A 26,524-nucleotide genomic window follows, 5' to 3' on the forward strand; every position below is an offset into this window, starting at 1 on the left:
ACGAATCCGTAACAGTTTGTATGTGTGTTCCTTCCATCTGCATTTTGCGGGGTTTTTTCCCCCTTAAAATTCATTTTCTCTGCAAACGTTGGTCAAATTGACACAAAATTTTCACCATTGGTGTACCTCCTGTCGAATTTTTTAATGATAATTATGACATTGGTCATGTGGTACGGGTGCCATCTCTGAAAAAAACGATAAACTTTGCACCTCTATATCTCTGAAACCGCTCCATGGAAAAAAAATTGAAAGGTGGCTCATTGTAAAGTACTCCCCATGGGGAATTACATATGTTAATGATGATGTCATAGGTTCCTTCATTATGACATCAGAAATCGACAAGTAGAATGCTTGAACCGATCAGTATGAAATTTATTGATCTCGAGATAAATTGGTCGACAAAAAAAATTTGATGATGTAAATGGTGAAGTTGTTTGGCAGCCATTTTACAGTGTAGCCCGCAGAGCAATGCCATCTGGAACAGCGTTTGGCCGGCTGTCCGGTGTATGTCATTCACAAACATCCACCAATCAAAGCTGAGGATCTGGTCAAATGTCTGGTCTTCCACTTGGTAGATCCAAGCCCGGCTGCACCGTTGTTATGCTATCCGTCTTTTTAAATGGATTTTGAGGTTGCACGAATGATTGAATTATTTCCTCAAACTGTGTGTTTGTATGAATGTTCTCCATTGTGTATTCTCATGTATATTTTAAGGGTGGATGTATTCATGAAAGACTTTCCACAAATTGTGCATTTCTACAGGCGTTTTCCATTGTGAATTGTCATGTGTGTTTTTAGGTGGGATGATTGTTTGAAAGATTTTCCACAACTTGTGCATTTGTATGGGCGTTCACCACTGTGAATTATCTTGTGTAATTTGAGGTAAGATGCCCGATTAAATTTTTTTCTACAACTTGTGCATTTATATGGGCGTTCACCACTGTGAATTATCTTGTGTAATTTGAGGTAAGATGCCCGATTAAAATTTTTACCACAACTTGTGCATTTGTACGGGCGCTCTCCACTGTGAATTCCCACGTGTATTTTTAGAGTGGATGGCCGATTAAATGTTTTTCCACAAATTGTGCATTTGTATGAGCGTTCGCAATTATTGTGAATTATCATGTGTGTTTTAACATGGGATGACTGATTAAAAGATTTTCCACAACTTGGGCATTTGTATGGGCGTTCACCATTATTGTGAATTATCATGTGTCTTTTAAGGCTGGATGAATGATTAAAAAAATTTCCACAACTGATGCATTTGTATGGGCGCTCTCCACTGTGAATTCTCACGTGTACTTTAAGGGTGGATGGCCGATTAAATGTTTTTTCACAACTTGTGCATTTGTACGGGCGTTCATCATTGTGAATTCTCAAGTGTGATTTAAGGGTGGATGACCAATGAAAAGATTTTCCACAACTTTTGCATTTGTATGGGCGTTTATCATTGTGAATTCTCACGTGTGATTTAAGGGAGGATGACTGATTAAAAGATTTAACACAACTTGTGCATTTGTACGGGCGTTCTCCACTGTGAATTCTCACATGTACTTTGAGGGTGGATGGCTGATTAAATGTTTTTCCACAACTTGTGCATTTGAATGGGCGTTCATCATTGTGAATTCTCATGTGTGATTTAAGGGAGGATGACCAATGAAAAGATTTCCCACAACTTGTGCATTTGTACGGGCGTTCTCCACTGTGAATTATCACGTGTCTTTTAAGGTTGGATGACCGATGAAAAGATTTCCCACAACTGATGCATTTGTATGGGCGTTCTCCACTGTGAATTATCATGTGTGCTTTAAGGTTGGTTGACCAATGAAAAGATTTCCCACAACTTGTGCATTTGTACGGGCGTTCTCCACTGTGAATTCTCACGTGTCTTTTAAGGCTGGATGGCCGATTAAAAAATTTCCCACAACTTGTACATTCGTATGGACGCTCACAATTGTGTTTTCGCAGATGTGTTGTAAAGCTGGATGAATGACTGAAGGATTTTCCACAAACTGGGCATTTGTTTGGGCGTTCATCATTGTGAATTCTCATGTGTGTTTTAAGGTGAGATGACTGATTAAATGTTTTTCCACAACTTGTGCATTTGTATGGGAGTTCTCCACTGTGAACTGCCATGTGTCTTTTAAGGTGAGATGACCGATTAAAATATTTCCCACAACTTGTGCATTTGTATGGGCGTTCATCATTGTGAATTCGCAGGTGTGTTTTAAGGTTGGATGACTGATTAAAAGATTTTCCACAAACTGTGCATTTGTATGGGTGTTCTCCACTGTGAATTACCATGTGTGTTTTAAGGGTGGATTGCTGATTAAAAGATTTTCCACAAACTGTGCATTTGTATGGGTGTTCTCCACTGTGAACTACCATGTGTGTTTTAAGGGTGGATGGCTGATTAAATGTTTTTCCACAACTTGCGCATTTGTACGGGTGTTCTCCACTGTGAACTACCATGTGTGATTTTAGGTGAGATGGCCGATTAAAAGATTTTCCACAACTCGTGCATATGTATGGGCACTCTCCACTGTGAATTCTCATGTGTGTTGTAAAGCTGGATGAATGACTGAAAGATTTTCCACAAACTGGGCATTTGCTTCGGCATTTTTCATCTTTCTTTGAGTGACAATTATGCATTGAAGACATTTCCTCATTCGGTTTCTCTCGTTTGTAAAACGTCCTCTTCTTTGTTTCAGTTGGCGAGTCCTGCAGGTGTTTGTCTGCGCCGTTCATAGAAGTAGGTGCAGCCTCCCTTGCAGATTCAGTGGATTCACCTGTAAATACAACAACAAATGACCTGTAGAAAGAAATAAGATTCACATGCCCTGACAAATGCACGAACATGGATTTGTTCCACTGCAGAAAAAATGAAAAAAATTTGGGAGGTAAATCTTCACCTACAAAAGGCAAAAAAAAAAAAAAATCTCTATCTCTATCTCTCTCTCTCTCTCTCTCTATCTCCCTTTGTGTTGCCCTCCAACGTTTTATTACATTGTTTTAACTAGAACGGGCACTCGGTAGAGCGCATACCTTCGCCGCAGCTACTGTTCTGTACTTGGCATGGGAGTGTAGGGAACAGAACAGTGAACAGTTTGGTGCTGATTTCATGCAAATCGGATAAGAATTGACCGAGTTATGACAAAAAAAAAATACGATTTTGACCTTTTCGTGACCTTGACCTTGACCTTTGACCCGATTGCTCCCAAAATCTAATCAAATGTGTCCCGTATAATAACCAATCATCCCACCAAATTTCATGCAATTCGGTTGAATACTTTTTGAGTTATGCGAATAACATACACACACACACACACACAGACATACAAATAAATACACAGCGATCAAAACATAACCTTCCGCTTTTGCGAAGGTAATGAGGCAAATTCAATGTAACGTCCTTTTTGTATGCTTTCTGAAGACCTTTTTCACACATATGTAGATTGTGCAAGACACTCCATTCTTTTTTTAAAAATCACCGTTATTTCATCGTTTGAACCTTTTTCTCCACAGTTTTTTTTTTTTTTTTGGGGGATACCAATCAGTGTGAAAAAGAGCTCTGAGACTGCTCATGTTAATTTATTGATTTCCATTGGAAAATTGGCACCCTCTAAGACAAGAAAAGCAAAGCTCCTTGCAAATGCTGATATTTTATGTGATGTCGAAATTGTTTTTCAGGCTCTTGTCATGGCAAGGTTACGTATGGAATTTTCTTTTTGTCAAATGAAACAAGATTTGTAAACCTTTGTGAAAAGATGGTGTGTTAAGGGTGGGTTTTTTGTAAATTTGATAATGGCGTGCTAAATGTTTTATTTTAGTGTCAAAGGGTTTTTTTTGTTGTTGTTGGGTGTGTTTGGAATTGGTGATTTTATTATTATTTGTATGACCTGTGTATTTTTCTTCCCTTGATAATAAAAGAGCTTCAAAAGTTGCTTTCAGTCGCTTTCTTTTTCTGTCTCTCTCTCTCTCTCTTTCTGTCTCTTTCTCTTTCTCTTTCTCTCTATTCCAAAGCCAACAACATGCAAACACAACAAATTAAGGAAATGCACAATAATAATGTTATAAAAACGACGACACTCTTCAATTTGGATTTGGATTTCCGGCGACGGAAACGACAAGCTACACACGCAGGTGCACCGTAAACCTTCTAACACAGACAAAGTATTGGATTGCCGTCGTGGCCATCCCACCTGCTACAAAATAGGTTGTGTTCGCAGCTTAGTAGATCGTGCAAAAAAAACACTGCAGTGACCATGAACACCGCAGGATGGAAATGCTGCACGTCACTCAATTACTGCGAGAAAACCACTACACAAATGCATTCATCAAATCTTGTCGCCGGAAATCCAACTACAACAACAACCATCCAACCACACCTCCACACACGGTGGCACTTACATACATACAACACACTTCCGAAACCACAAGCCGCATTCTCCGTGAATACAACATCAACATCATCCACAAACCACAAGCATCCTTACGAGCACAGCTGTCATAGCCAAAAGGCCAGGTGAACAAATATGACAGAAAGAATGCCATCTACAACATAAAATGTGAAGATTGTGAAGCCAATTACGTGGGCCAAACATCCAAACGCTTAAGCACAAGGCTAAGTGAACACCAGCCACAAGGCCAGACGTGCTGTAAGACGTGCTGTAAGACGACAAGACAGGTTGTCATTGGTTGCAACACACATACACACAGACCAACACACATTCTCATGGAATCAGACCACGATCCTTGGCACAGGATCTTTGAGAGTGAACCACGAGATTGTCGAGGCCTAGTACTCTGATAAAAACCGACACATCGACTTACACCCCACATACATACCACTCCGTAATGAATTTCAACGTCAAAAATGGTACTCAAACGGAGTCATTTGAATACAGGGAAGCCCTGTGATTGGCAAGGACTTGGACCAATCCATCACGTGAACCGTCCCCAACAGAACTTAATGGTTAACACCATACTCAATGCTTCTGAGGAAGAGAACTAGTTTGTTCTTGAAACGTCAGGCTATTAATAAAGAATTTTTAATTATTATACTGCTCAGTGTGTTATCATTTACAATACGAGTGTGACTCGGCACGCTCCACGCGCATCACCACACGTCGTTTCAGAGGGATAGGCATCTTTGACCATTTTGGTGTCTTTTGGGTCTTCATGGTGTTTTGGGTCTTCAGGGACATTTGGGTCTTCAGAGTGTTTTGGATCCTCTGGGTCTTCAAGGTTATTTTGGGTCTTTGGGGTGTTTTGGGTCTTCAGGGTATTTTGGGTCGACGTTGTCTTCAGAGGCTTTTGGGTCTTAAGAGTCTTTTGTTTCCTCTGGGTCTTTAAGAGTCTTCAGGGTCTTTTGGGTCTTCAGCGTAATTTTGAGCCTAAGGGCTTTCAAGGTTATTTTGGGTCTTTGGGGTGTTTTGGGTTTTCGGGGTCTTTGGGGTCTTCAGCGTATTTTGGGTCTTGAAGAGTCTTTGTAGTCTTCAGTGTGTTTTGAGTCTTCAGGATGTTTTGGCTCTTCCGGGTATTTTGGGTCTTCGGGGTGTTTTGAGTCTTCGGGGTGTTTTTTCTGTAGGGCTCACTCATTCGGAAAAATTTTTGTAGGGCTCACTTGGCTGTGCTTGAATGGGTTTTAGCGTTGAGGAGTAGCAGCTGAAACCCGAATCCCATCCCTCCTGATGACTCCATCTTTTTTTTTTTTTGTATACAAGATCAAGGCTCGTGAAAGAGCTAACATTAATCACACAAAAAAAAATCAAACAGCCACATAAAACATATAATAAGGGTAGCGGTAGACAAGATGGGGAGAGTGGGAAGTACACAAACACAACATTTGAGAGTAGGGACATCGAGAGAACTGTGGGAGGGAGAGGGCTTGGGGGGAGGTGGGAGAAGTATAAAACACATGGACACTGCAAGGACTTCCAGGAAAGAAGTTGGAATTTCACAAAAATGGATTTGGGGTGAATTAGCGGGGGGTAGAAAAGATCAAGGTTTTGGATAGGAGAAGATAAGAGATGGTGGTGAACAGCTGTTTTAAAGACCTGGCGGGAGGAGTGGGATTGAAGAGAGTGAGGGAATTTGTTGATGCAGAAGCGGGAGAAAAGAGGAATGAAAGAGTGAAGGTGAGCAGAGAGTCTTGATTTTGGCAGTTTAACCAGAAGAGAATTGCTGGCAGATCTTGTGCGACCTGCAGGACTATTTGGGGGATAAAGCACAGAGAGAGCTGGGGGAACAAGGCCGAAGAGGAGTCGGTAGAAGACAGAAAGACCAACAACCTGCCTGCGGTGAGTGAGTGAAAGGCCCTCGGAGTTAGCTTCATCGTGGGAGATTCCAATGATTCTGAAAGCTTTGGTTTCAACAGCGTGAAGCTGAGCTAAGTGTGAGGCAGAAGCACCGACCCAGAGGGGAGAACAGTATTCCATTGAGCTGCGGATGAAAGGCTTGTATGTGGTGAGGAGCTCAGGTGTGCCAAGGAAGGACTTCGCACGACGGAGGATGCCCAGTCGGGGACTGGCTTGGAGGCCAGCATGGAAATGTGGTTTTCCCAGGAAAGATCATGGCAGATAGTGAGACCAAAAAGCTTGAGTGACAGAACTTCTTGGAGACGATTGTTGAGAAAGTAGATGGGAGGGTTGTCCAGTCGGTCTTTTCGGAGAGACATAGTAAGAGTGTGAGATTTGTCAGGATTGAAAGGCATATTCCACTTGTTTGCCCAGTCTGTGATTTTGTCCAGGTCTGCAGAGAGTGAGGTGGCTGCAGACTGCCGATCTGAGGGATGAGGAATGGAGCGGCAGAGAGTGTAGTCATCAGCAAAGAGATAGTGAGGATTTTCCAGAGAGCCGGAGAGATCATTGATGAAGACCAGAAAAAGCACAGGGCCCAGAACACTGCCTTGGGGAACTCCAGCCTGAACAGGAAGGGGAGATGAGAGAAACCCATTCAGGGCCACACGTTGACTCTGACCAGAGAGGAAGTCCGCAAGCCATGCGTGGAGATTTCCATGGATACCATAGGAGGAGAGTTTGGAGAGCAGAGCGGGGTGCCAGACCATATCGAAGGCACGTGATATGTCAAGGGAGACAGCTCTGATTTCCTGTTTGGCATTGAGGACCTCCATCCATCGTTGAGACAACAGAAGCAGCATGTCCAGAGTAGAATGTCCTGGTCTGAATCCAAATTGATGATCGGAGATCAAGCCATTTGAGAAGAGGAAGGATTTGATATGCGAAGCAATCATGGATTTCATGACTTTGCTGATAATTGGGAACAGGCTGATTGGTCTGTAGTTGCAACGATCTGTGTTTGCACCTTTTTTGTGTGAAGCAGTAATGTTTGCTGATTTCCAAGATGCTGGCAGATGACCTTGAGCAAAAGAGAGGGTGAAAAGAACAGAGAGAGGGTGAGGTAGAGCGGAAGAGCAGGATTTTAGGACCCGTGGGCTGATGCCATCAGATCCAGTTGCAGAATCAGAGTCGAGGTTTGACACAAACTTCTCCACCTTGTCAGGAGAGAAGGACACAGAGTCCAGGAGCAGCTGGGTTCGAATGGGTGAGGTAGGTACAGAGAGAGATGGGTTTGGGACACAAGATTTTGAGGCAAACACAGAGTTGAAGCATTCGGCTTTGTCACGTGCGGGGTCAACTGTGTAGCCATTTGAGGTAAGGGAGGGGATGGAGGGGGACCAGATGCCACCAGGATTTGGAGGAAGGAGACAGGTTTGAGAGTTCTTTCTTGAGTGTGGAGAGATAGTGCTTCCTGGCACTCCTGAGGGTAGCCACACACTTGTTCCGAGCTTTGTGAAAGGAACTGAGATTGGCTTCAGTTGGTTTAGCCTTCCAAGAGGCAAAGGCATGTTGTTTCAGGGCAACGGCCTCACCACAAGATTCAGTGTACCATGGATGGGAGGAAGGGTATGACAACTGAAGAGGAGATGGGATAAATCTGTGCATGAGGGAGAGCAGTTTACTTTGGAAGAATTCCAAGGAAGAATTGATGTCAGAGGCAGTAGAGATGGGAGACCAGTCCAGATGATTGATGGCTGCTTGAAGAGCGTGCCATTCGGCCTGAGTGAAATGCTAGATTTGTCGATGCTGAGAAGGCTCTCTACGAATGGCCAGAGAGATATCCACTTTAACAAGCACATGATCAGAAGAACCGATTGGAGCAGAAGAAGAGCAGCAGACATTTTCAGGGAAGTTTGTCATAACCAAGTCTAGAAGAGAAGATACTCCACTGACTGAGATCCGGGTCGGGAAATTGACAGATTGTGTCAGTCCCAATGAGTCGCAGAAGTCCTTTGCTGAGATGCCATGGCTCGCGAGAGAGGAACCCACACCCAGCCAGCTGGCCTGATGACAGTTGAAGTCGCCACATATGAGGAAGAGAGAGTTGGGATGAGTGGATAGAAGTTGGTCCATGTTGTCAGACCGCAAAATGTAAATGGAGTCATCACTGTTTGGAGGACGGTACAGAACACATATGAACAAAAGGTGGGAGCCGAGAGGAATCCGTAGCCAGAGGTACTCCTGGGGGTGGGGAGGAGAGAGGGCAGTGAAAGGAGAGTGAAGAAGAAAGTTTTTGATAAAGATAGCAATCACACCACCAGGACGAGGCTCAGGTCTATCATACTGGAGGAGGGAGTAACCAACAACAACAACAACATGCATTTTAAAGGCCATTTTCCCTGCTAGACCGGGGGTTAGCCTTGTGGTCCCCATGACAATCTTCTCCATCTTGCCCTATTTTCTGCATCTCTGCTTGTTAACCCCCTTGCCCGCATTTCTTCTTCCAACATCTTTAGCCAAGTCTTTCTCGGTCTTCCCCGTCCTCTACTTCCTTCTACATTAATTTCCATCACTCTTCTCAACCAGTCACTTTCATCCTTCCGCAACACATGACCAAACCATCTCAACCTGTTCCTCTTCACAGCATCAATCACAGGCAATATTCCCATCATCTTTCGCAATTCATCATTTGTCTTCCTCTCTCTCAACGATACTCCGCACATCCATCGAACCATTCGCATATCCACCCTTTCCAGCCTTCGTTGCTGCTCTACGTTCATTACCCATGTCTCGCTCCCATAAATCATAACACTTCTCACACATGCAGCATACACCTTTCCCTTCAGCTTCAGCGACACTCCCCTCCTCATCAGCATGCCACTCAGTTCCCGAACCTTCTTCCATGCACATCTCACTCGAGCAACCGTTGCCGAGTCTGATCCACCTTCTCCATTCAGCATGTCTCCGAGGTAGCAAAATGTTTTCACACCTTCCAGCTTCACCCCATCTCCAAGATCCAACTCAACATTTCCTCCATCTGCAGCTCCCTCTGTGCACACCTTACATTTGAATGTAGCTGCCACACTGGTAAATGACCCTCTCAGACCACTACATTTTTGATGAACCCACTCAGCGCACATTGTACATTGAATGGAGTTCACTCCGACACCCTTCCTGCACACAGCACACGGCCACTTCCCAGTTCTTTCCACCTCACCACATGCTTTACCACTTGCCATCACATTCGTCTTTCCGATATTCACCTTCAGACCTTTTGTCTCCATACATTCCTTCCACTTGTTCATCTTTTCCTTCAGTCCATCCATACTTTCCGCAATCAACACCAGATCATCTGCATACAACAACTTCCACGGTAAACCCTCCTTTACGTTCTGAGCCAACACCTCCATCACAGCTACAAATAGTAGTGGACTTAGTACCGACCCCTGATGCACTCCCACCTTCACCTCAAACTCACCACTGTTCCCGTCCTTCGTCCATACAGCTGTGCGCGCTCTTTTGTACATTGCCATCACTACTCTGATCAACCATTCCTCCACTCCTAACTTCCTCAATGCCCATGTCAATACTTTGCGTGGAACCCTATTGAATGCTTTCTCCAGATCAACAAACCCAAAACACAACTTCTTCCTCTTCTCCATGTACTTCTCCTGCAACTGCCTCACAATGAAAAGCGCGTCTGTTGTTCCTCTTCCTGGCATAAATCCAAACTGCATTTCGTCGATCTTCACTTTCTTCCTTATCCTCCTCTCCAACACTCTTTCCAATACCTTCAGGGAGTAACCAGGAAGAGATATTAAGGAATCGGAGACATCTTGAAGGAGAAAAGTTTCTGTTAAGCAGATCAAGTCTGGATTGTCAGAAGCAACCTGTATGGAGAGATCAGTCAGGTTTGAGCGAAGGCCCCGGATGTTTGAGGTCCATACTGTTAATGAAGAGGGAGGGGGAGCATCGGGTGGAGGACAGGGGTACGGTCAGATGAAGGATGAGAGGGGGAGGTCAGGAGAGCTGTTGATAGTGTGTCAGAGATTACAGAAGTTACAAGAAAGGGAAAGATGGGGAGGACAAAAGGTTTGATGGTGATGGCATGAGGCACAGTGAGGAGTTGTTGGGGGGGAGGGGGGGGGAGGGCAGAGGAAGGTAGAAGGAAGTGAGACGAAGTGGGGAGGAGGCAGCTTTGAGGAGGAGGGGGGAGGGGGGAGAATTGGAGTAAGATGGTAGGGGGGGAGATTTGAAGGGGAGGGGTGAGGGGGGAGTTTTGAAGGGGTGGGGGGAGATTTAAAGGGGAGGGGCAGAGTGGGAGATTTGGAGAGGAGGGGGAGGTGGGAGTTTAGGAGGGGAGGGACAAGGGGGAGAATTGGAGGGGAGGGGCAAGGGGGGAGTTTAAGAGGGGAGGGGTGATGGGGGAGAATGGAAAGGGAGGGGGGTTGAGGAAGTTTAGGAGGGGAGGTGTGAGGGGGGAGTTTAGAAAGTGGATGATTTATGAAAAACAAACATTTATCACAAATTGGGTTTATTGTGATTTTCAAATCAGAGATCCGTTTAAAAATGATAGAGGAGGGGTGAAATGAAGGTGAGTTTAGAGCATGTAGTGAGGAAGAATTGTAAGAGATTGAATATTTTTTGGAAGTGGAATGAATTGAAGAGGAAATTTAAAAAAGCCTTTTAAATAGGAAGAAAAACAGCGTGTTGTAATATACCACCGAATAAAACATTGCAGGGGAAAGTTTAAACATATTTAAATAATATTTAAACAAAACCGTGAAAAATAATCTTATATTCACAAAATATCGACGGGGAGAGGGAGCCTGGAGGGGCAAACCACGTGTCACGTGAGCAGGGCAAAAGGTGGAAGACAAGGGGATAAAGGGGGCGGGGCAAGACAGTGCACGTGGAGAGAAGCACGTGGCGAGAAGCACGTGGCGAGAAGCACGTGGTGAGAAGCACGTGGCGAGAAGCACGTGGCGAGAAGCACGTGGCGAGAAGCACGTGGCGAGAAGCACGTGGCGAGAAGCACGTGGGGAGAAGCACGTGGAGAGAAGCACGTGGCGAGAAGCACGTGGCGAGAAGCACGTGGCGAGAAGCACGTGGCGAGAAGCACGTGGAGAGAAGCACGTGGAGAGAAGCACGTGGCGAGAAGCACGTGGCGAGAAGCACGTGGGGAGAAGCACGTGGAGAGAAGCACGTGGCGAGAAGCACGTGGCGAGAAGCACGTGGCGAGAAGCACGTGGCGAGAAGCACGTGGCGAGAAGCACGTGGGGAGAAGCACGTGGAGAGAAGCACGTGGAGAGAAGCACGTGGAGAGAAGCACGTGGAGAGAAGCACGTGGAGAGAAGCACGTTGGAGAAGCACGTGGGAGAAGCACGTGGGAGAAGCACGTGGAGAGAAGCAAGAGGACAGAAGCACGAGGACAGAAGCACATGGACCGAAGCACATGGACCGAAGCACACACTGAGACAACAGCACATGTGGAGAAAAGGAAATAAATGTTTTTTTTTGGTTTTTTTTTGGGGGGGAGGGGTATTTAAAACGTTAGACAAAGAGTAGGTATTCAGGGAAGTTCAGGGGAGAAGAGAAAAATCTAAGAACCAAGCAATACAGCGAAGGAAGGAACTTGAAGAAACAGACACCGGCAGGGGAAACCTCAAGTTACAAGGCCGCGCACGTGGAGCAAACAGAAAACGATTTATTAATTACAAGTTGCGTGAATTTCAAACCAAAACTAACTAGAAGCACACAATAACGCATCGAAAATAAAATAACGAGTGGAAATTTGACAAACACACGAATGGAAAAATACTCAAACTTTTGATGCCTGGAGAGATCATAAGTCGCCACCTCGATCGAGAAACCGGAAGCGGAGGAGTTTTGTGTTTTGGGTCTTCAGGGCGTTTTGGGTCTTCGGGGTGTTTTGGGTTTTTGGGTATTCAGGGTCTTTTGAGCCTCAGGGCCTTGAAGGGTGTTTTGGGTCTTTGGGGTGTTTGGGGTCTTCAGGGTATTTTGAGTCATCAGGGGTCTTGGTGGTCTGAAGGGTCTTGGGGGTATTAAAGGGTCATCAAAGGTCTGAGGGGGTCTCAGCAGTCTTAACGCAATTAAGAGGGTTAATAAAGAGGGTGTTAATTTTATTTGAAGAAGAAGACGTTTTCATCGCATATGAACATAACGACATACATAACGACATAACGACATACATTTGCTGTGTTAAAATAAGAGATAATGAGATTAGGCTTCAACAAGGCATATTGTTTAAATTATTTTATGTAATAATGAAGGGGATAATTGATGTTTGAGAAATTGATCTACGACCATCATGGTTATTTTCTAAAAGCAATGAAATCATAATGTCGGGTTCTTTTTTTCTTAACACCAAAGTTCATCATCAAACCGATCAAATCAAAATGTAGAAACATTGACAGAAACCTTCATGGGGATGGTTCTTGAAGAAAGAAGGTTCAGCATCATTTGTTTCAGCTCGATCCAGGTGAACATCAATGTCGTGCTCAGTTTTCACTTCCACTTTCACAAATAAATCTAGGAAAAGTAACTTTTATGAAATGCAGGCACTCTTGTGTCACATGCAAAGGCAATCTTGTGTCACATGCATAGGCAGTCTTGTGTCACATGCAAAGGCAGTCTTGTGTCACATGCATAGCCGGTGCCATATACCATATAAAGCACAATGTCAGTTTGTGTGTTTGTACAGATGTCCTCCTTCATAAAGGTAGGTTTTAAAGGCCAATCTTTAACAAAAATGTGTGTTCACTGCTGTCCATTTTGAGGATAAAACAGACTCGAAAAACATTTTCCATACAAGAGTGAATATGTCTCTTCCAATAGAATTGCAGACGTCGGCCTGCAAACCAACCCTCAATGGCGGTGTACAGAAGCGTTGTTTTTTTTAAATAACAATAACTCCACGGCAGAGGAGGTGAAATTCGCTGCATGTGATGTGCAACGCGCGCAGAGTAAAACGAGTGTTCATTTACAACCGAATGATGTCGAATAAATAAAGAAGATATATTTGCTCCTGCAGAAACTTCCAGAGGCCCAAATAATGTGCAGTTGAAATCTCCCAGGTCTTAGCATGTCTGGTTTGCTGTACGTCTTGCTGGGTTGAGTCGAGCCAACCTCTTGATTGGCTCGAGAGCCAATCGAGAGCTGTGATTGGCTCTTGAGGACATCAATACACCACCCCTGGGTGAATAATTGTTGATCATTCGCGAGCAGCTGAAGGGCCATGGCTTGGTAACAGTATCTCACGTCCTCAGCAGATGAAAGGTGTCTTTCCTTGTGGTTTGCATAAAAATTCTTCGAAAGCGCATTTCTAATGTGTGCTTGCAAATTACTTTTATTGTTATAAATACTGGAATATGGATGAGAATGTGTTTTTGCATGGGGAAAAAAAGAAATTTAGACACCAAAATAGTGTCAAAACTTACACGAAGCAGAGCTCGGTGTGAAACAGGAGCACCAGCCCAGAAGGGAGAGCATTGCTCCATCAAGCTGTGGATGAAAGCTTTGCCAGTGGTGAGCAGCTCAGTCGTGCCAAGGAAGGACTTCGCATGACGGATGATACCCAGTCGGCAACTGGCTTTGGAGGCCAGCTCGGAAATGTGGATTTCCCAGGAAAGATCATGGCAGATAGTGAGACCCAAAAGCTTGAGTGACAGAACTTCTTCTTGAAAATTATTGAGAAAGTATATGGGCAAGTGGGGGGGGGGGGGGGGGGGAGATTTGTCAGGATTGAAAGACATGTTCCACGACACCCTCTGCTGCGATATCCCTCGTCCTTCAGAGAGACAGACAGCACCTTCTTCCCTCTGTTCAAACCTTTATATAATCACAAGCGGCTCAAACAATTGGAATATGTCTTTCCATACTGCCAAATCTCACACTCTCAATCTTTCTCTCCAGAAGGATATTCTGTCAAACCCTCCCATCTCCTTTCTTAACAATCCTCATGAAGAAGTTCAGTGACTCAAACTTTTGGGTCTCACCATCAGCTATGACCTTTATTGGGGGAAACCACATTTTTGTGTTGGCCTGCAAAGCAAGATTGGACACCCTCTATTGTGGAAAGTCCTTCCTTCACAGACTTGAACTGTTATCCATCAACAAAGCCGCCATCGGCAGCATGATGGAGTGCTGCTAAGGTGTCTGCAGGATGCACGCGGTCCAGCGGCAACCCCATTCTGGTGAAAATCAAAAAAACAGAATCACTGCTCACCTCCTTTATTCCTCTTCTTTAACCACCAGTGAAAACAACTTCCACATTCTCTTCAATTTCATTCTTCCCTCCAAGTCTTCAAGACAGCTGTTCACCATCATTTCAGATGAAACCCCATCCACCCATGAACTTTTCCATCCCAAATTACTCCATTACAAAGCAATCCCTTTTTACAGGTCATTGTGATATTTTTCCTCACCACCTCACCGCATTTCGATTGTTTGTAGGTTTGTTACTTTGATGTTTCATCCCCTCTTTCTCCTTCCATTTCTTCTTTTGTTTCATTCAATTTGTGTGCAGCTTCTTCACCCCCACGTGTTCTTCTCCGCTGCCCTTCATCTCAGCCTCACATCGACTCTGCTGTTGTTGTTTCCTATTTTCCATTTTCATTCCCTTCCATTCTGCTCCAACATTTTATGATAACATTGTATCCCCTTCCATTCTGCTCTCGGCCTTCCAATAACCTCTATCAAGTATCGGGAAAAATAAAACTGGGCACCAAACAAACACAGATCCCATCAGAAGTGATGTCGATCACACAACTCACCATTCAGCTGGTCGCTTTGCTCCTCTTCCAGACGAAAGGAGTTCACATCCTCTATTTTTATCTGCAGAATCTCAGAAGATCCTTCCAGCTCCTCAACCTTTATTCCACAAACGAGCACAGTTGGCTGTTCCAATTCTGGCTGCACACCACAGGAATCCTTCCAACAGCCAACTTGAGCATACATCGTGGGTGAACCTATAGAGAGGCAAAAAGACATACCACTCTTCCTGATGTTTGCTCCACTCTGAGTCCCTGGATCCCACACAGCACTGACATGTGAAGTACCTCTGTAATTCAGACCTTATCCTCTCCCAAAATCATTTGCAGTACCTTAAACTTTCACCACACACATCGCACACCTTGTGACACCCAAAAAAACAAATTGGACATGTTGCAGTACTTGTGAAGATCGACGAAATGCAGTTTGGATTTATGCCAGTAAGAGGAACGACAGACGGGCTTTTTATTGTGAGGCAGTTGCAGGAGAAGTACATGGAGAAGAGGAAGAAGTTGTTTCTTGAGTTTGTTGATCTGGAGAAAGCATTCGATAGGGTTCCACGCGAAGTTGTGACATGGGCATTGAGGAAGTTAAGAGTGGAGCAATGGTTGATCAGAGTAGTGATGGCAATGTAAAAAAGAGTGCGCACAGCTGAAAGGACGAAGGACAGGAACAGTGGCGAGTTTGAGGTGAAGGTGGGAGTGCATCAGGGGTCAGTACCAAGTCCACTACTATTTGTAGCTGTGATGGAGGTGCTGGCTCGGAACGTAAAGGAGGGTTTACCGTGGGAGTTGTTGTGTGCAGATGATCTGGTGTTGATTGCAGAAAGTATGGATGGACTGAAGGAGAAGATGAACAAGTGGAAGGAATGTATGGAGACAAAAGGTCTGAAGGTGAATATCGGAAAAACGAAGGTGATGGCAAGTGGTAAAGCATGTGGCGAGGTGGAAAGAACTGGGAAGTGGCCGTGTGCTGTGTGCAGGAAAGGTGTCGGAGTGAACTCCATTCAATGTACAATGTGCGCTGAGTGGGTTCATCAAAAATGTAGTGGTCTGAGGGGGTCATTAACCAGTGTGGCAGCAACATTCAAGTGTAAGGTGTGCACAGAGGGAGCTGCAGATGGAGGAAATGCTGAGTTGGATCTTGGAGACTGCGTGAAGCTGGAAGGTGTGAAAACATTTTGCTACCGAGGAGACATGCTGAATGGAGAAGGTGGATCAGACTTGGCGACGGTTGCTGGAGTGAGATGTGCATGGAAAAAGTTTCGGGAACTGAGTGGCGTACTGACGAGGAGGGGAGTGTTGTTGAGGCTGAAGTGAAAGGTGTATGCTGCATGTGTGTGAAGTGTTATGATTTATGGGAGCAAGACATGGGTAATGAACATTGAACATAGAGTAGCAACGAAGGCTGGAAAGGGTGGAAATGTGAATGGTTCGGTGGATTTGTGGAGTATCGTTGAGAGAGAGGAAGACAAATTATGAATTGCGAAAGATGATGGGAATAGAGCATGTGATGGATGCTGTGAAGAGAAACAGGTTGAGATGGTTTGGTCATGTGTTGAGGAAGGATGACAGTGACTGGTTGAGAAGAGTGATGGAAATGAATGCGGAAGGAAGTAGAGGACGGGGAAGACTGAGAAAGACTTGGCGAAAGATGGTGGAAGAAGAAATGCGGGCAAGGGGGTGAGCAAGGGGAGATGCAGAAAATAGGGCAAAATGGAGAAGATGATCATGGGGCCCGCAAGGCTAACCCCCGCTCTAGCAGGGAAAATGGCCTTTAAAATGCCTGTTGTTGTTTGTGTTGTTGCAGTAATTGTGGAGTACTTTACAATGAGCCACCTTTCAATTTTTTCCATGGAAAGGTTTCGTAGATGTATAAGTGCAAAGTTTTTCGGTTTTTCAAAGATGGCACCAGCACCACGTAACTTATGACATCATACTCATCATTGAACATTCTAAAAGAAGAGGCACTCCCATGGTGAAAATTTAATGTCAATCTGATCAACAGTTGCAGAGAAAACAGATTTTAAATGGAATAAACCTGCAAAATGCCGGCAGAAGGGACAGACATTCCATACACCGGATGGGCAGACAGACAAACACTGTCCAGACAGCAATGCCCGACGGACTATGCCCCAAAAAAACAGTTCTTGCTCCATTTAGCCTCCGTACTGAAGACTCTGCCACATTTGACACCAAATAAAAGCCTCTTTTGCAGCAATTCATGAAATTCCTTCCAGAAGTCACTTTGGGATGCGAAACCTCCTGCACTTGCTTCATCTTCCCAATCAGCAAATCCCTCAAATAATTCCAATAATTTTTTACACCATGATTTTCCTTTTGAAAACTCATACCGGAATCTTAAATTAATTTGCATGATGGTTCCTCATCTGCTCCAAAAACTTCCACAAGGTTTGGTAAAGTCAACAGTTCTCCAATGTTTCCCTTGAACCCCTAAACGTTTTGGACAAATAATCCAAGAAACTTTGATGCAGGAGACAACTTAGACATCATGCCTCTGCTGGAATAACCCCACATTGATTCAATATATTGTATTGACATTATTTCACTGAAAAAAATGGGGAGAAGTACAGCACACATATGTGAGCAAAGTTTATATTGTCGTAAATATGTTTCCTACATTGTGATTATGGGCTGGCATGATCGCCTGGAGATGGGGTCGCCAATCCATGGCATGTGAGCAACATGCTGCCGCCACTCTCAGAAGTTGTCCAGGACCGGAAGTACACAATCTACTGTATATTTCATGATGATCCCCCCCCCCCCCCAAAATCTGATCCCAGTAAAAACAACAATAAACTGGAACAGCACTCTTCGACGTGATAGAAAAGTAAATGTCATTCGCCATAATCCCTTGTGAGCTGAGACATCCTCACCTACAGACACCAGTTAGAGTGGCGAGACATTCACACATTCCGGCATAACAACAGGATTTAAATTTAAACATCAATTAAGTTGAAAGTTGAATTAAATTGATTTAAGTTGAAACAACAAGATTTAACTAAACAGAGATTTTTTTTGCCTTTGAAGCGATTTTCATTCAATTATACAATGTCTGAACTCGAGACAGGGCTCCAAATAATAAAAGCCTCCAAAGAGCTATTTGTGTGTTGCAAGGGGCGTTCAAATGACTGAAGCCCCCACTGGATCACTGGTGTGTTGCATTGGGCCACCAAATGACTAAATCCCCCACTGGTCACGTAGTGGTCTGAAAAACATATGGATATCGTGGGCCAAGTCGATCGTCAATATCAAAGGGAGGCGCAAAGCGCCTCTTCCTTCATATCAGGGATCGTTTCTCTGTATGCAGCTTTTACATGGGGACTGAAAATTCGTTTCTCCGCTTCCGCTGGACGAAATCGGCTGCAAATTTCTGAAGGAAATGCTTCGCACATCGAGGTAATATTCCAAATTTCAGCATCATCTGTTTTCACATTCTTGAGTTATATTTTGAAAACCCTCGAAATCACGTTCGTGTCTGTCCGTCCGTTCGTCCGCCCAAAAAGTGTTGCCACTCATATCTCAAGGGCTATACATTGAAACTATCTGAAACTTGGAATATACATTGGCCAATGGGCCGAGTTAATGGTTTTCACAAATTCCACCGAAGTGTTATAGTTTTTGCTTTAAAATTAAATATACATAAATATATATATATACACATAAATTTATATATAACAAGTACAAAAAGTTTTAATTAAAACAAAAGCCGCGTCGATGTTACACAATGCCTAGATGCAGCTGTGCCTATAACGTCGATGTTATAGGCACAGGACATTCCTATTGATTCGATTACTTGATGTTATTTTTGTGCAAAGTGAAAATATATCTCGGCAATTTCCCGTGTGTGGCGACGAATTTTTAATATATCTCGGCATTTTCCCATCTGTTATTTCAGGCGGTGTATGACTGACCATGCCGCGATTTAAAAAATATATATCTCGGCAATTTCCCGTATGTGGCGACACGTGAACGAAGCTATGCTCCTCTCTCCACATTATTGTGACGACGTATCAATTAAATATTTCATCGTGACGATTATCATCAAATGGACGAATTTTTAATATATCTCGGCATTTTCCCGTCTCTTATTTCGGGTGGTGTATGACTGACCATGCCGCGATTTAAAAAAAATATATATATCTCGGCATTTTCCCGTCTCTTATTTCGGGTGGTGTATGACTGACCATGCCGCGATTTAAAAAAAAAAATCTCAATGGACTTGAAGTTACAGGCCTTTGAGAATTCATTTCGTTCTATAAAGGGCAACTTTCATCGGATTTTCTTCCCGTTTTTTTTCAACCGAGTATAAAACTATGTTAGCGACTGTGAAAAATGAAATGATATATCGCATTTGATTTGAAATAAAACTGTGTGAGAGAGGAAGACACCACGGGCCTACAAAACAGGCCTCAAAGCTATGCGAGTTAATAAAATGGTGGATATTTGTTTATATGAAGGCTCTCCCCGAATGGGTGGAGCTATGGTTCCCAGAATGGGTGGAGCTTTGAGGTTTTGTATTCTCTGCAAGAAGAAGAAGAAGAAGAAGAAGGAGAACAACAACAACAACAACAACAACAACAACAACAGCAGAGGGCACTCTATGAGCAGCGTCTGCGATGCGGCTAAAAATAAATACATACTTGAGAACTCTTCATCATGTTATTACCCAAATCGAATGTGCTGGCTGATGTGGCACGAATTTGATGCATGCAGCTGCAGGAATAAGTAAATGTATTTTATTTGCCAGACATGGAGCGCACCTTTCTTTGAACTTTTCGAGAGCATTACTTGGTTCCTCCTCAGAACACAAGGGCAGTACAGCATTGCACACGGGATTTTTTTGAATGTCCCTTCTTTTCTTTTGTTCGACATTTTCTATAAGCAATGGAATATCCCTTCTTTTCTCTGCTTTGCCAAATGGCACAAACCCTTCTAGAAAGGGGCCTTTTCTATGCTGCTGGCATTTTACCCAAGAATCTACTCAAGAAACGTGTTCTAATCCAACATGAGCTTTGGTGCTACGCATGAAGATACATGAAACGTGAAATCTCCACAACTCTTCCTTTACTAATTAAGATATATGAAACCCAAAATCTCCACAACTCTTCCTCTGCTCATGAAGATATATGAAACCCGAAATCTCCACAACTCTTCCTCTACTCATGAACATATATGAAACCCGAAATCTCCACAACTCTTCCTCTACTCATGAAAATATATATATATGAAACCTGAAATCTCCACAACTCTTCCTTTACTAATTAAGATATATGAAACCCGAAATCTCCACAACTCTTCCTTTACTAATTAAGATATATGAAACCCAAAATCTCCACAACTCTTCCTCTGCTCATGAAGATATATGAAACCCGAAATCTCCACAACTCTTCCTCTGCTCATGAACATATATGAAACCCGAAATCTCCACAACTCTTCCTCTACTCATGAAAATATATATACGTATATGAAACCTGAAATCTCCACAACTCTTCCTTTACTAATTAAGATATATGAAACCCAAAATATCCACAACTCTTCCTTTACTAAATAAGATATATGAAACGCAAAATCTCCACAACTCTTCCTCTGCTCATGAAGATATATGAAACCCGAAATCTCCACAACTCTTCCTCTACTCATGAAAATATATATATATGAAACCTGAAATCTCCACAACTCTTCCTTTACGAATTAAGATATATGAAACCCAAAATATCCACAACTCTTCCTTTACTAAATAAGATATATGAAACGCAAAATCTCCACAACTCTTCCTCTGCTCATGAAGATATATGAAACCCGAAATCTCCACAACTCTTCCTCGACTCATGAAGATACATGAAACCCGAAATCTCCACAACTCTTCCTTTACTAATTAAGATATATGAAACCCAAAATCTCCACAACTCTTCCTCTGCTCATGAAGATATATGAAACCCGAAATCTCCACAACTCTTCCTCGACTCATGAAGATACATGAAACCCGAAATCTCCACAACTCTTCCTCTACTCATGAAGATACATGAAACCCGAAATCTCCACAACTCTTCCTCTACTCATGAAGATACATGAAACCTGAAATCTCCACAATTCTTCCTCTGCTCATGAAGATATATGAAACCCAAAATCTCCACAACTCTTCCTCTACTCATGAAGATACATGAAACCCAAAATCTCCACAACACTTCCTCTACTCATGAAGATACATGAAACCCGAAAGCTCCACAACTCTTCCTTTACTCATGAAGATACATGAAACCCGAAATCTCCACAACTCTTCCTCGACTCATGAAGATACATGAAACCCGAAATCTCCACAACTCTTCCTCTACTCATGAAGATACATGAAACCCGAAATCCCCACAACTCTTCCTCAACCCGTGAAGATACATGAAACCCGAAATCTCCACAACTCTTCCTCTGCTCATGAAGATATATGAAACCCGAAATCTCCACAACTCTTCCTCGACTCATGAAGATACATGAAACCCGAAATCTCCACAACTCTTCCTCTACTCATGAAGATACATGAAACCCGAAATCTCCACAACTCTTCCTCTACTCATGAAGATACATGAAACCCGAAATCTCCACAAGTCTTCCTCTACTCATGAAGATACATGAAACCTGAAATCTCCACAACTCTTCCTCTACTCATGAAGATACATGAAACCTGAAATCTCACACAACTCTTCCTCTACTCATGAAGATATATGAAACCTGAAATCTCCACAACTCTTCCTCTACTCATGAAGATACATGAAACCTGAAATCTCCACAACTCTTTCTCTTCTCATGAAGATATATTAAACCTGAAATCTCCACAACTCTTCCTCTATTCACGAACATATTGGAAACCTCAAATCTCCACAACTCTTCCTCTACTCATGAAAATATATAACAATGAAACCTGAAATCTCCACAACTCTTTGACTCATGAGGTTAAATGAAACCTGAAATCTCCACAACTCTTCCTCTACTCACAAAGATATATATGTATATGAAACCTGAAATCTCCACAACTCTTTAACTCATGAAGTTAGACGAAATCTGAAATCTCCACAACTCTTCCTCTGTTCACGAACATATTGGAAACCTGAAATCTCCACAACTCTTCCTCGACTCATGAAGTTAAATGAAACCTGAAATCTCCACAACTCTTCCTCTCTTCACAACGATATATGAAACATGAAATCTCCACAACTCTTCCTCTACTCATGAAGATATATGAAACCTGAAATCTCCACAACTCTTCCTCTACTCATGAAGATACATGAAACCTGAAATCTCTCCAACTCTTCCTCTTCTCATGAAGATACATGAAACCTGAAATCTCCACAACTCTTCCTCGACTCATGAAGATATATGAAACCTGAAATCTCCACAACTCTACCTCGATTCACGAACATATATGAAACCTGAAATCTCCACAACTCTTCCTCGATTCACGACCATATTGGAAACCTGAAATCTCCACCACTCTTCCTCTACTCATGAAGATATTTGAAACCTGAAATCTCCACAACTCTTCCTCTACTCATGAAGATATTTGAAACCTGAAATCTCCACAACTCTTCCTCTACTCATGAAGATATTTGAAACCTGAAATCTCCACAACTCTTCCTCCACTCACGATGATGTTTAAAACCCGAAATCTCCACAACTCTTCCCCTCCTCACGAAGATGTTTAAACCCGAAATCTCCATCACTCTTCCCCTCCTCACGAAGATGTTTAAAACCAGAAATCTCCACAACCACAACTCGTCCTCTCGTCAAGATGTTTAAAACACGAAATCTCCACAACTCTTCCTGTACGGTACTCACAACTCTCTTTGTGTAAAAATTTTCTTTCGTTGTGCGCGTCCTGCTGACCAGATCCACGCTTTCTTAATGGACTCTTCTTCTTCTTCTCTACCCTATTATGTCAGCTCTCTCGAATCCTCCCCGATCGTTAACTCACCCCCACCAACGTGTATTACCAGATCATTGTTTACAGACTATAATTTTGCTAAAATATATTCTAAAATAAAAATATCTATCGTTAAAATAACGAGGAAAAAGAAGGTTCGACAAGCCAAGCTAAAATATACACCCCCGTTGTGATTTTGAGAGTTCAACGTCACTGAAAGGTTGTTGTTGCTTGTTTGTGTTTCTCGGTTGTTTGATGCCGACACATTTCTCTCGGCTTTCCCTCATTCCAGGGGTGTGTTCAGTTACAAAGCGCTTTGCTTAAGTCACCTTTTAAGTTTTTTTTGATGCTGAAGGCTCCAGGCATGGAGTGACGGACTACATAGACTACAGTCCTCATCGAGGCCAGGCCTAAACAAAAGTGCTGCATTTAAAGAAAAGTGAAGAAAGAGAGAATAGTCCGAGTTTTTGAGGAAGCAGAAAATCAGCTTTTTGAAAAGGGGAAGGTCACAAGTGTTTGGAAAGACATGAAAAGGTAAAGAGTTCCAGAGTTTGGCAGTAGAAGGGAAGAAACAAACATCATAACGGCTCCACCCTTGAGTTATCAATACCCACACAATCACAATGGTCATGTGATGTGGCGACTTGTCGAGTACTCCGTGGTCTCACTAATAGCGGAGGTGCAAAGGAGCAAGTTCTTGGGAGCAGAAACCGAAGCAATATCTGTATTTTAGGAGTCGCGGAAGGCGAGAGAACGAGGCCATTCGTAGGGTTCGAAGATGGTTTATTGTAACAGAAAGATCCAGCACACTAAACTCGAACGGAAGTCAGCATGCTTATATAAAGCCAAAAGCCCTCTTCGGAGGGCGTGGCTCCGGTCACCGCGCGTGCGTCACGTCCGCACAACCACAAGTCCAACAGGCCCGTGCACGTGTATTATGCCCAAATAAGGTAATCACATAAGGTAACCGCCAGATGCGGTTACCTGCACATAAGGTAACCGCCACAGTATAAAAGAGAAAGAGCCAACTTTGTTACGTAATTCCAGTGGGTCCTGTTTTGAGGTCAGATTGGGAGAGTTGATAAGTCGAATTACTTTGGATTTAATTATGTCCAGTAAGGGGCAGGGGGGCGGGGGAAATGCCCCAAGCTTAATTTTTTTCAGTAGCTTACAATTAAGATAAAAACATCCTGTAGCGGCTACCGCTGGGTATACACAATCGCCTTGCACCTACCGAGGACGCGGAGCGATCACCATGCCGGGCTCGCCCAGGACGCCCGGGCACGCCCAGCCTCACCTTTCCAGGGCTCGTCCAGGACACCCAGGCATGCCCGCTCTCGACTTGCCAGGCCTCGTCCAGGACGCCCGGGCATGTCCAGACTCGCCTTTCCAGGGTTCGCCCAGAACGCCCGGGCACGCCCAGCCTCGCCTTTCCAGGGCTCGTCCAGGACGCCCGGGCATGCCCGCTCTCGACTTGCCAGGCCTCGTCCAGGACGCCCGGGCATGTCCAGACTCGCCTTTCCAGGGTTCGCCCAGGACGCCCGGGCACGCCCGGTCTCGCCTTTCCCGGGCAAACGCTCCGGGATAATGTGTATATATATTGCTGCCCGATAAACGGGCTTTTCAGAGTACCCGAGTTGATTTGACACAAGAAAGAAACTCGGACGAATTCCAGCTTTTTGTCGCGTCCATTCTTCCGATTTACGTTGGAGCACAGCTCCTACATTGGTGACCCGACATGGACACGGCAGTTGCCCTCAAACTGCCTACCTTCTGGGAGGCTCACGCGGCGGTTTGGTTCGCCCAGGCGGACTCCCTGTTCGCCCTGCGAGGCATCACAGCCGACGACACCCGCTTCCACCATGTGGTAGCAGCACTCGGCTCGGCCACCGCGCCCGCGCGCGCCCTGAGCCTCCTCGAGAGCCCGCCAGCCGCTGACAAATACAACGCGATTAAAAAGCTCCTTCTCGACGCTTTCGCCCTTTCATCGGCGGAACGCGCACGGCGCCTGCTCGACCTGCCCGAGCTCCGCGACACGCGCCCGTCCAAGCGAATGGACTACATGCTTTCGCTGCTCAGCGAGCACTCTCCGGCTTTCCTGTTCTGGGAGCTTTTCCTCCGTCAGCTGCCTCGCCAGGTACGCCTCGCCCTGGCAAGCACGACGATCACGGATCCCCGTGCCCTCGCCAGGGAAGCCGACAAGATCTCCGCGGCAGGCCAACGCATTGAAGCAGCGACCTGGAACCCACCGCCGTCCGAAGCAACGCCCATGGTGCCCGAGCACCCGGCACGGTCGATGCCCGAACTGCCGACGCAATTGGCGGCCGCTACGCCGCACCGACCACCTCCAGCACGATGACCGGGGCCTCCACCTGACCAAGCGTGGTGTTATTATCATGCCAGGTTCGGACAGAAGGCCCGGACATGCCAACCCCCGTGCACCTTCGGTAAGCCAGGAAACGGCCGGGCCAGCGTTCATTACCAGCCATGAGCGCCGGCCACACGGGCAACTTACTTTTCATCAGGGACAAAGCTTCCGGACGGCGCTTCCTGTGTGACACCGGCTGAGCGTCATACCCGCCTCCGATCAGGACAGGCAGTCCGCGGTTTGCGGCCCCTCCTTGGTTGCGGCCAACGGATCGGCCATCCGCACCTTCGGCCCGCGCAACGTCACCCTCTGCTTCGGCGGCCAACGCTTTAATTGGACTTTTGTAACCGCAAGCGTGCCCATGGCTCTGCTAGGCACCGACTTCCTCTGCGCCCACGGACTGCTGGTTGATGTCAAACGGCGTCGCCTCGTCAACGCCGAGACCTTCAGCTCCCTGGCATGCACATTGAGTAGCTCCGCTCCGACCGAGCTGGCATGCGCCCTCCCGGCGGCGAACGAGTTTGCTCCCCTGCTCACGGAGTTCCTGGCCCTCACGCGGCCGACGTTTTCGGCCGTCGCAGTACGACATGGGATCGAGCACCACATACCAACCACGGGCCCGCCGGTCTACGCCAGAGCCCGCCGCCTCGACCCAGCCAAGCTCGCCGTGGCCAAAGCCGAGTTCGACGCTTTGCAACACCTCGGCATCGTGCGGCACTCCGATAGCGCGTGGGCTTCGCCACTACACATCGTCCCAAAACCAGGGGGCGGCTGGCGCCCATGTGGTGACTACCACCGCCTTAACGACGCTACCACCCCCGACAGGTATCCGATCCCGCACATCCAAGACTTCTCCGCCCGTTTGGCAGGACGGGTCATTTTTTCGAAGATCGATTTAATACGGGGATACCACCAGGTACCTGTCAAGGCGGCCGACGTCCCAAAAACGGCCGTCATCACGCCGTTCGGCTTATTCGAATGCCTGCGAATGCCGTTTGGCCTCAAGAACGCGGCTCAGGCGTTCCAGCACTTGATGGACGGCGTGCTGCGCGACCTGCCGTTCCTCTTCGTTTACCTGGACGACATCCTCGTCGCCAGCACGTCCCGGGCCGAGCACTTCCTCCACCTC

At 45.1% G+C, this 26,524-nt stretch overlaps 2 protein-coding genes across 2 annotated transcripts in view; both read right to left on the reverse strand.

Annotated features, from left to right (window-relative positions):
- Positions 1-357: 357 nt before the first annotated feature.
- LOC144892324 (uncharacterized) lies at positions 358-2,430 on the reverse strand. Its single transcript, XM_078778309.1, has one exon. It carries the CDS (start codon positions 2,386-2,388, stop codon positions 757-759), a length of 1,632 nt encoding a protein of 543 aa, XP_078634435.1. The 5' UTR covers positions 2,389-2,430; the 3' UTR covers positions 358-756.
- Positions 2,414-26,524, reverse strand: part of LOC144892143 (uncharacterized) — a 37,981-nt gene continuing 13,870 nt past the window's right edge. Inside the window, exons 2-5 of the mRNA XM_078777374.1 lie at positions 15,098-15,292; positions 12,744-12,854; positions 2,660-2,789; positions 2,414-2,465 (exon numbers count right to left, since the gene is read on the reverse strand). Of these exons, the coding sequence (XP_078633500.1) occupies positions 2,414-2,465; positions 2,660-2,789; positions 12,744-12,854; positions 15,098-15,281 (477 nt within the window). The 5' untranslated portion in view covers positions 15,282-15,292. The remainder of the gene's footprint in view (positions 2,466-2,659; positions 2,790-12,743; positions 12,855-15,097; positions 15,293-26,524) is intronic.

This window comes from Myxine glutinosa, chromosome 5 (genome assembly GCF_964187855.1).
Source record: "Myxine glutinosa chromosome 5, kmMyxGlut1.1, whole genome shotgun sequence".
Lineage (NCBI taxonomy): Eukaryota > Metazoa > Chordata > Myxini > Myxiniformes > Myxinidae > Myxine > Myxine glutinosa.

Bases quoted from the DNA above. Each gene is read 5' to 3' on its own strand.
- LOC144892324 (XM_078778309.1), bottom strand. From the start codon at position 2,388: ATGGTAGTTCACAGTGGAGAACACCCATACAAATGCACAGTTTGTGGA.